Source organism: Stegostoma tigrinum, chromosome 3 (genome assembly GCF_030684315.1).
Source record: "Stegostoma tigrinum isolate sSteTig4 chromosome 3, sSteTig4.hap1, whole genome shotgun sequence".
In the NCBI taxonomy this organism is placed as follows: Eukaryota; Metazoa; Chordata; class Chondrichthyes; order Orectolobiformes; family Stegostomatidae; genus Stegostoma; species Stegostoma tigrinum.
The window spans coordinates 11,277,493-11,288,329 of NC_081356.1; the positions used below are offsets into that span (position 1 = coordinate 11,277,493).

At 38.9% G+C, this 10,837-nt stretch overlaps 1 protein-coding gene across 5 annotated transcripts in view; it reads left to right on the plus strand.

Moving 5' to 3' along the window:
* Nucleotides 1–10,558, plus strand: part of rassf6 (Ras association domain family member 6) — a 72,178-nt gene extending 61,620 nt beyond the window's left edge. For all 5 annotated transcript variants that reach the window (XM_048528179.2, XM_048528178.2, XM_048528181.2 and 2 more), the window contains 5 exons: nt 140–241; nt 1,946–1,997; nt 4,937–5,055; nt 5,150–5,247; nt 8,504–10,558. In XM_048528179.2, coding sequence (XP_048384136.1) covers nt 140–241; nt 1,946–1,997; nt 4,937–5,055; nt 5,150–5,247; nt 8,504–8,579 — 447 coding nt within the window. In that variant the 3' untranslated portion in view covers nt 8,580–10,558. The remainder of the gene's footprint in view (nt 1–139; nt 242–1,945; nt 1,998–4,936; nt 5,056–5,149; nt 5,248–8,503) is intronic.
* The last annotated feature ends 279 nt before the right edge of the window (nt 10,559–10,837 follow it).

Below are 10,837 nucleotides of genomic sequence, written 5' to 3' on the forward strand. Positions count from 1 at the left end.
GCAACTATCAAATACATTCAACTTTTTCAACATCAGATTTAGGGTATTTATATTAGGACTGAATTGCAGTGTAAACAGACTATGGAATTTTGTTTTATACTTCACAAAAGGTAAAATAACTTCTATCCATATTCTGCAGACTTCTATTTTCACACCAGTCAAAGGCTCTGTGACTAATGTGAGAATCAACAGCACAATGACAACCCAGGAGGTAATAGCATTATTGCTACAAAAGTTCAAGGTATGTTTTCCAAATAGCTTTTCAGTCTTTGAGCAGCTCTAAGAGCTAACACCTTCATTTCCTCACTCCTGTAAGCCTCAATATCTATATTCCCACTGTGTCGCGTTCTCATTCTCCCACTACTGTTCCTTGCCCAATTCTCTCAAGTTTCCAATCACACAAATATTTCTCCAATTATTCCTTCAATTTTCCATCACTTACTGCGATCTACTACATGTCACACTGACAAACCCCCACCACTATCTTCAAAGAATTAGGTCAAAACCATCTAAGTCTGTTCAGTTGGGAAGTTTTATGCCAATTGTATACTATTGAGGTCTTATGGTCTCTCACTTCTGAACCAGAACAAAAGAGCTGGCTATTGGGTTCAGACTGGGAGATTTCAACAATGCGACTGACAGTACAGCTCATTCACTACCATTATTGGATAGAACCAAAGGAAGAAGAATGAATGGTCTGAATAGAGTACAATTTTAGGGAGAGGCTGCAGTGATTGTGGGGAGAGGGTAATCGATGATTGAAGGAGTGTTCGAGGACAGTCACTTGACATGAAAGGGTCTGATAATGAGGTTGGGGCAGAAATCAAATGCACAAACACAATAGTCCCTCATTGACAGGGATGCAGGATACAATTTTTCAATTCATGGTGCAGATAATTGGATATTAGAGGTCAGAGTGGGGAGGCTGACAGCAGAACATTCAGATATGGGATATGTAGGACAGGTGGATGTCAAAACATAGGTGGTGGATCTGAACATTGGATATTAGAAAGGGAATCAGTCATCAGGTCGAAGATTGGGGATCTGCCACAATGAGTGAAGACAACCAAATAAGGAGTCAGATCATAGGATGTTTGACAAGTATCTTGGAAGGAAACACTCTTGTTACTCATGAACGTCAAGCTATGCCGGAAAGGAACTGAGATCGCATTCAGTTGTGCACACTTCCCTTCAGCTTCTCTTTTTTTGGAGAACTTAGCTCCTAACCTGAAATACCAAAAAGGTTAGGCTTGAAGCAAGCAGTATCTTCCAGGGAGCAGGTCAGTCACACAACCACAACTGCCTCCAAAAACAATGGAAATTAGCATTTTGGATGTGTGTTGGGTTTCTGTTTTTAACCTTCTCCCACCCTGTATTTTCTTCCTCCACACTCAGCATGTGGATCTAAAACTATTGCAAGATATCTCTGTGTCCTATAAAAACACAAGAATTTTTATCTCAAACGAGCTTTAAATCTTTCAATTTAAGTAAATTTAAAAAAAACTTGTGAAAAAGATGAGTTTAGGACAAAACTTTAACTGGCAGTGTTACAGATCTAGTTAAAACGATCAGTTCTGAGAATGGCTTTACCTTCAAGTCATTGAGTTGAGTGCTAAATGAAACATCAAAAATCAGTGGACACGTTTAACCATGTTACCGTGAATTGCAGATATTTTGTTTGAAGTCTTCTTTTGGTTAGTGCATTTATTGAAACAAATGTTCACAAGCATTTTGAGCAAATGTGGACACCCATTGCACAATTAGAATTATTATATAGATTTTTAATAGAAATGTGTGTTTGAAATTTTGTAATAGAAAAAAATTAGCACAGAGTGATAGTAATGTGACAAAGGATATCGGATACCGCAGATAAAAAATACATTCAAGTGTTAGATTTGCAATTAATTATAATGTCTTTTGTTTTGACATCTTTATTCCGTAACAGATAGAAAATGATCCAAATGATTTTGCATTGTATGTTGTTCACGCAAATGAAGGTAAGGTATCTATCAAACATCCTTTTTGTGTTTAGTTCATTTGACTTTAGGGTCCCTGTACCTGGATAAATATCCATCCCTTTGATTCTGGAAATACTAGGACCAATTTGACTCTGCATTGCTAGTTATGTTTAGGTCCAGAACTGCACCATAGTATGAGTGTTAAATGTGCCTCAATCTCTTTTCTTAAATCATTCAAAAGCTCCATTTTGATTAGTTGGGTTTCATCTTTGTTTACCTCCAACTAATGCAACAGTTGGAGGAGCTCCTATGGCATTTCTTTGCTGGTTCTGGCCGCTACTGACCTGGGCTCAGTTGATATGATTAGAGAGATGTGTTGTGAGCACTGGAGTTATGATGCCAAATGACAGCACTCGTGAAGGTGTGGTCCATGGATTATACAATGGTCCAGTGGGAGGAAGGTTCAAGGACATGGAAAGCTAAGGCTCGGGAATGATTAGACAAGGGAGGTGAGAATGCAGTGGTGGCGGGTGGGCGGGGGGGGGGGGGGGGGGGGGGGTTGGTGGTGGTGGTGGGTGTGTGTGTGTGTGTCAAATTTTGAACAATACTTGTTGGCAATTTCGCTTCAGCTCCTGATCCAAACAGCACTGTGCAGAAGGAGGCGTAACATATGAAGGTTGCTTAATTAGTACTATACCTACAATTCTAATGACACAGTGCATTGTTTATATACAGGCTTCTAGCCTCCTTGATAAATAATAGTGATCCTACCAAATTCGTTGAGCATACATGCAGGGGAATCAGTGGGCCTGAGGCACATAAGCAATCCAGGACTGTTCCATGATAATAAAATGTGAGGCTGGATGAACACAGCAGGCCAAGCAGCATCCCAGGAGCACAAATAACAGGTGAAAAAAGAAGTCCAATCTTACGGGTTACAAGAGTTAATGTTTATATTTTTGAAAGCAAAAAAAAAATCCGTCAGAGATAATGGGAACTGCAGATGCTGCAGAATCCAAGATAACAAAGTGTGAAGCTGGATGAACACAGCAGGCCAAGCAGCATCTCAGGAGCACAAAAGCTGATGTTTCGAGCCTAGAAGGGTCTAGGCCCGAAACGTCAGCTTTTGTGCTCCTGAGATGCTGCTTGGCCTGTTGTGTTCATCCAGCTTCACGCTTTGTTATCTTAATAAAAATCCCTCCCTTCTTTGTGGAAGATCACTGAAAGGCTGCCCAAAAAAATTCTTCCGACTGAAACATGTGAACTTTATTCACAGGATCAATTACTCAACTATTTATGTAACATTTGTTTGTTTCTGTCAAGTGCACTGGGTCTTGTAGCAGTGTCTCTATCGCTAGGCCAGAAGGTCTGATTTAAGCATCATCTGTCCTGGAGATTTATCATAACGTGTCCAAACAGGTCGATTAGAATTTTTTTTCTCTAAAGGTACTGAGATGGCAGAACTTGTACTCAGTGAAGTAACGGTGGGTTTGATCTCACTCAATGTGACATACTGAACTGAGGCTTTGGGATCAGTTTTAACTGTAGTGTCAGGTCTGACTCAGTTAATAGTTCAAATGTTCCAGTTTCAGTTCCACTTCAGGACTTGAGCACAAAAATCAAGGTTTACTCTCCAGTGCAGTTCTGAGAGACTGCTGAGGTGCCAAAGCTTTTGTCATTCTGATGAGATGTTAAATCTAGAGCACGAAAAAAGAACAGTGGGAGTTTTCTTCTGTATCCTGGTCAACGTTTGTCTCAGCAAACATCACAAAAAAGAGATGATCTGGTCATTATTACCTTACTGTTCATGGGAGCTGTCTATGCGCAAACTGACTATTGAGTTTCTTACATTACAAAAGCGATTAGACTCAAAAAGAATTTCATTGGCTGTAACACATTTTGAGTTGTCTGATAAGTATGCAATGTTCTATATAAAGGCAATACTTTCCAACAGGAATTGGACAAATGAGCAGTTCAAAGTAGACAGGCCATTTATTGACTCAGATCTCAAATATTCTCCACGTTGACCTCTAAGATTTTGCAGGTGGATACGATGAGATTTAAAGCAAGAGGAAACCTCAAAAAACTACTGGTGTTAGTAGGACCCTAACGCAGTTTTAACACAGGTCCTGAATGCGAACACTGTGACAGCAGACCTGATTCTGTTCAGTGGGAACTTTTTCACTTAACAATTAAACAGGTTTGCAGACAAAAGAGACAGTTTAGAGAAATAATGGGAACTGCAAATGCTGGAGAATCTGAGATAACAAAGTGGATGAACACAACAGGCCAAGCAGCATCTTAGGGGCACAAAAGCTGATGTTTTGGGTTTAGAGAGTGTTGGTTAAAAATGGTAAAACAGGAAACGGGTCCTCAGACTTCTGCACATCTGTGTTTTTTGTAATTTTTGCACTAAGTGTGTTAGTTGGCCCACAAGTGGAGGGGCACACTATCTGCATTTTTAAATCAGTTTCCCATTGTGCAATGTGGAATCTGACTTAAATTTAACAGATGCCAATGCTTAGGAAACCTGGTAATCGAAGCAAAGGAGTATCTGATGGCTCAATGAGTTAAGTGCTTTTTAGAGCAATCCATGGACCAGAAGAAGCAAGATTATTTCCTTGGCCTTCAACAAAGCTTTCATCCACATTTCTGATTTCAATCTCTCTTGACACTCCCAGCCTCCTTCAGCGTCGAACACTCACTTCCTCCATCTTTCTGATTGAACTACTAGGTTCTGTCCCAGAGGTCCTTAATTGCAACCTCCTATCACTAGTTTTCTCACTCGGCAGTCAGTCAACCTGTTAATTTGGGTCTGCTATGCTGGACGTGGAACAAAATAAAATGGAGGACCTGCCATTAAATTCTTCAGGGCTTAATTAATTATCATTTATATCATAAATATGCTAACATCAGAGCATAATCTAACAATTTTATAGTATCTTTGTTGCTTCTCAAACTGTAAATGCCTTTTACAGAAAAAAAAAAGCTGAAGGTCACAGCATTTCCATTGTGGGAAAGATTGCTTCATGGACCATCACGGGAAATCGTGAAAATATTTTTAATGGACAAGGATGCAGAAGAAATCAGCAGTGATGTAAGCAAAATTTCAGAAACAAGCTCCCAAAATCAATATAATGTGTCAATGGTTTCAAAGTCTGTGCTCATACTGTTATTATTACTCCTTCCAGGTAGCTCAGTATATCAAGTTTGAAATTCATGCCTTAAAAACACTTCTTCAGAAACTAAGTGAGGAGGAGGAGATAATTATTGGAAAAGTCAAGGACCGGTAAGACTTTACTCTCATTTAACAGTGGTGATTATTCCAAGGTAATGACACAATACTGTTAACACCTTCTATGAATTATCAACTAGACTTGAAGAAAAACACCAGCAATTGTAAACATTTCTATAACCATCAAGGACGATTTTTGTTGCATTACAAGACTGTTTTTTCCAAAAATATAAATAGCATAATTAAGGATTGTGGATGGGGCAGAGTGTAATGATTGTAACAAGGACAGCCAGGTGGACTTCAATGAATATTTGTTCTGTGATTAGGGCTGTTAATCTGGTCCAATCAGGGAGCCCGGGCTGACAGATAAAAAAAGAGCGTCAAGCTTCCAGTTCGCTCTGACAGGTGGTTCTGAGGGAGCTGGATCAGTATCGAGGATAGTTGCTTTGTGCTGGAGGCCCACCTGTTCTGATTTTCAGATGGATGGCATTATATATGATGAGGATTCCTACTGGAAAATAGGCAGAAACCTTGAGAATATATGCAAATAGGGAGTCAAATGTTATTGTCAGAATCCCAATCGGAAATGTTATTGTTATCTCCCTAATTTGCCCATTAACTACAGGGGGAGGGGGAGAAGGATGCTTTTTCTGCAAAGGTTTGCAAGATATGATTTTGTTACCTTAAAATGAATATTAGCAAAGAAGTGAAGTTCAAATTACTTAAAACAGGAACCTGACAACACACCATTTTAAAAAAAAATCTTTCTAGCAATTCCATTTGAGTTAGAGGTAGAGGAGCGGCATCAACTGGTGGAAAGAGCAAAGGAGTACTTTTGGAGAGTGGCTGACCAAGGAGTAGCAAACTTTAAGGAATTCTTACCTTTCTGATAGTGCAGTGTAACAATGCTGCACCTTTCAGAAAAGTTTGCATAGAAGTTTACATTTCTCTTGGGATCCTTCATCTTTTCCAGAAGTCTGCATTTATTCCAACAGCCAACATTTCATTTGGAAGCCTGCATTTCTCCAGGGAAACTGTGCTTCTCTAGGAGGCTGCTTTTTCTTGAGAGACTATATTTGTTTGTCTGGCTGACCATCGCACCCTGATAATGATCTCCAACAACCTCTTCTGTCAGGCAGAAGATACAGAAGCTTAAACGCATGCACCAACAGGTTCAGGATAACTTCTTCCCAGCCATTATTAGACAGTTGAATGGAGTCACTAGCCTCAAATAATGCTGATCTTGCTAACATTGATCTCACCTAGCATATGCCCTATGCAATGTAAGCTGTATGCCTCTATGTCTTTTTGATCTGTACATCCTTGCTTACTATGATCTGCCTGTACTGCTGGCAAACAAAGCTTTTCACTGTACTTTGGCGTGTGTCAGAAACAATTAACTATTCAATTAAGAGCTGCATTTGTCCAGGGAGGCTGGTCTACATTTTCTGACAAGTTGCTCATTTGCTATTCCTGTTAAGTCATTAATGAGCCTTGCGACCACGATAAAGTTTTCCTTCAGTGGAAGATTAAACTTCTAATGCCAATTTTATACTGCATAGATTACTGCTCAATTTCCTGTGGCATAGGAAAGAGACGATCATATCTAAGCAGATCTGGATTTTTTGTCCTATGCTTACATTGTACTTTTAACATGGATTTATTTAAAGCTTTTCATAGCTGATGTAAAGTCTGCTCAGAAGAGCAACTCTAAGTAAATCAGTGTCAAAGCACTTCACCATGGCAACGCAACAGTGCTAATACCTTACCATACTGTTCTGCTCCCTTTGACAATGATCACCTCACCTCTCAATAAGCTTCACTTCCAATTCCAAATGTGAGCATTGTTTGTGGCAAGGGTAAGCTAGGAGTCTATGAATTATGTCGCAGGGTGAGCATTGTGAAGATCATGGGTTGTGAGTGTCAAAGTTAAAGGGATGAGCATTGTTGTGGGTGGGAAGGCTGCAGGCTGTCCAGTATCTGCAATGATAGATACATTCAAAAACTCTGCATATCAAAAGATAAAGCTGTCTGTCTTCAGTTTATAGTGAAAAGGAGTGCTTTTCTTTGCAGGAGTTATGGTTCGCCACTTGGACTACCAGTTCTACTCATTGCTGTATTTAAAGGGTTCTATGGCTCCAGTGTGCAAGGCCAAAGACCTGGATTGCTGCACTCGTCCAGGAAGCCAATCTCATGCATGGATCCTGTTACCTTCAACTTTAACTTGCACTTACGAGCAGATAGCAAAGGCAGCCACTTGAAACCAATAGAACTATCTTTAAATATGCAGATTGGGGTTGGATGACATCCTTAGGTCTCATCTTTGAGTTCAACCTTGACCTGAGTGAGGAAACCATGTGGGGTTTCTTTAACGAGTAAAAGTCAAATGTGAAGAATATCAGAAAGTAGAAGAGGCCATTTAAGATAATGGCCCAGACTTTCAAATGTCCAGTTAATTGTTTCTGAACCGCAGATGGAGTTTTGCTGTGGGGACCCTGTGGGTCAGAATTTCTCAGTTACTTTTGTCAGAAAAGGAATGTAGTGGCAATCTCTGTGATTGCTACTCCTCGGAAACTTGGATAACTCAGGTTTTTCGAAGCTGAGCTTTCAGAATGCTTCCCTGATCTCCAGAAAATTTGGGTTACTTCCAATTGGACATTTTTTCTCTCCATTATCCCTATCTTTCTAAACTGTGAGATCCACTGAAACCCTGGTCCCTACAATTACCTGATGTGAATAAGGGGCTTTACTTTTTGTAGAGGAGGAACTGCTTTGATTTCTTTTATATCTTTACAGGCAAAAGTTAGCTAGCAGGACCAGGAGTCATATCTTTAAGGTGAGAGGAGAAGGATTTAAAAAGGACATGAGGGTTAACTTTTTTACACACAGTAGTTTGTGCATTGAACAAAGTGCCAGAGAAAGTAGTGGCCAAAGGTAGTTACAATGTTTAAAAGACATTTCGGTTAGTTCACGAATAGTAAGGTTGGAGGAAAATGGACCAAGCATGGGCAGGTGGGACTAGTTTTGTTTGGAATAATGGTCAGCATAGATTGGTTGGAACCAAAGGGTCTGTTTCCGTGCTGTGTGAGTATATGACTGTATGCTTTGGTCTCATTCCATTAAGAAATGTTAGGAGTCTTTCTGAAACCAGTTCAAACTGCCCCAGTCATTAACACTCTTGCCTGAGGGTCTGATCTTCATTCTTGCTAAAATGAGAATTTAGACAAGTATCAACTTGCTTCATCTAGAAAACCAGACAATGCCCACGTTGATGATTTAATCTAAGAATTCTAACTGTGCTCCATTTCAGGTACAAGGCCGAGAAAAGGTCTTTGATCCAGCTTTTGCACAAACGGATGATAGTGAGAGCAGAAACTTCAGTTTAAGAAGCAGATCCTTCACCGAGAAATTAGATGTCTGTGTGCAGTGATATGTAACTGGAAACAATCATAGAATGCATAAGTGCTTCATTTTAATGGGAATGGCACACTTTAAAATGATGGAAAAGTGATGGCATGGAAACAGACCACTTGACCCATCATATTTGGACCAGAACCCTATTTGTATTTAGTCTGACCTGCAATCATGAAACTATTGCCCTAGACCTTCCTCTGGACAAGAACTCTTTTTTGTCATCGTGACATCTACAGCAGAAAAAGGGCACGGTGAGGTAAATCACTTATGGCTTTAATTCAGTCACTCCATATTTATCAGGAATCTTTGTGCCGCTCCACTGTGGATTTATTGAAAACTAAGGAAGCCATTATCATTGCACTGTCCCACTGAAATCAACATTCATCACAACGTTGCTGCATTTGAGCCACTCTTCATGGATATCACTCAGTACAACAAATAATGGGAGGTGACGGCTTGGCTCTGGAGTCATATTGACTATAACATATTCATTGAATTAGACTTTGATTTTCAAGTGATGCTGCAAATGCCCGAAGCCCAAACAACAACCTTTTTGTTTGGAAACGCTTCTATGAGTTGCTTTGAAATGTTTATCCACATTAAAGACACCATATAAATCCAAGTTGTTGTAACACTGCAGCAAAGACTATGTTCCAAAGGTACTTTATTACCTTTCTTAGTGTTTTTCTTAGTAAAAGTAAACTTCCAAAACTTATCAAAGAATCATAAACTAATTACCATTTAGCTGCCTTCAGAGCTAAAACTAAAATCATTTTTAGAAAATATTCGATGGTCATTTTATATTAACTTGCTTTATTAATTAACATTTCTTACAGCTCATATAAATGCACGATTAATCAGTTACTTAAATAAGACCATATAATTGAAGCATAGGATACACAATCCAAGCTACAATATTATGTATTTTATATGTTTTTTCTGCCATAAATAAAAAGTGAACTGCTCAATGAAGACAACGGAAAGAAGCATTTATTTAAATGTGAAGACTGAATCTTGGTGGTCATGAAATTCAACTTCCAATGAAAACCTGAAGGTTTTGTTTTTGCTTCAATAGGGACAATTCAATTCAATTCAGCAGAATTCCTGATTCTTTTCATTAATTAGGTCCATATGAAGAAATGTGGATAAAACTGTTAAAAGTTAGTTTTATGTTAAAAATACAGGTATACAAGTGGTAGATATTGTTTGATCAAGGGCTGAGTCAGCAGGGGTGCTTGTTTGCAATGGTATCTATCTCTGGGCAACAGGGTCTGGGTTCAAGCTCCACTTGCACTGGAGGTGTGTCATAACATGTTTAAACCAGCTGATTAAAAAATCTGATGGGCTTTGTGGCACAGTGGCACTGTCCCTATCTCTAGACTGCAAGGTTTGTGTTTCAAGTTCTGGAGGACTGTCAGAACATGCCTGGTTAGGGTGACTGTAAAAAAAAAATGTACCAAGAGAATCAGGTTCTGAAGTTAATTTGATTTCACTGATTTCTCAAAATAAGTTTCAAGTGTGTCAGGTGGGACACTTGTTTCGTAGTTACGAGGGGGAAATCTGTAATGCTGCATTCTAAGAATAAACATACCAACAAGGAAAAGATTGGTATATTGGATCCATTAACAATGGCTTAATAATTCTCAGCTCTGAAGAAAATCCTTTACTGGGCATTGGGTGCACTGTCTGATTTATCATATTCCTTGCTGTGGTATTTTAAAATCAGTTTTCTGGAACATCTGGGGTTCCTTTGCCACTGAAGGATTAGATGTAATGTTCTAACTTCTGCCACTTGCTGCCAAAAATATCAATGAAGGAATGTCTAGACTATTTTACTTTGTAACATTTTAATTTTTGTTTTTTCAAAATTTAATTAAATAGCCAGTTAATATTTTAACAACGCTGTATAATATAAATATGTTTTCAAAAGTTTTAATATAATCTACAAAACATGCTGCTAGTATTAAACAAATCACTTGTTTCAGTGAATCATTACTGTGTGAATGGTTTAATACCAGTTGATAACACTTGTTTTCTATCTCTAGCCATAGACCACTCAGGCCTGCAAGCCTAATCTGTCATTCAATAAGATCATGGCTAATTGGTTATTATTTCAAAATCCACATTCTCATCCAAACGCAAGAATCTTAAATTCTGTTGTCTAACAAGAATCTATCACCCTCTGCCTTAAAAACATTTAATGGCACTGCCTCCACTGCCTACTGAAGTG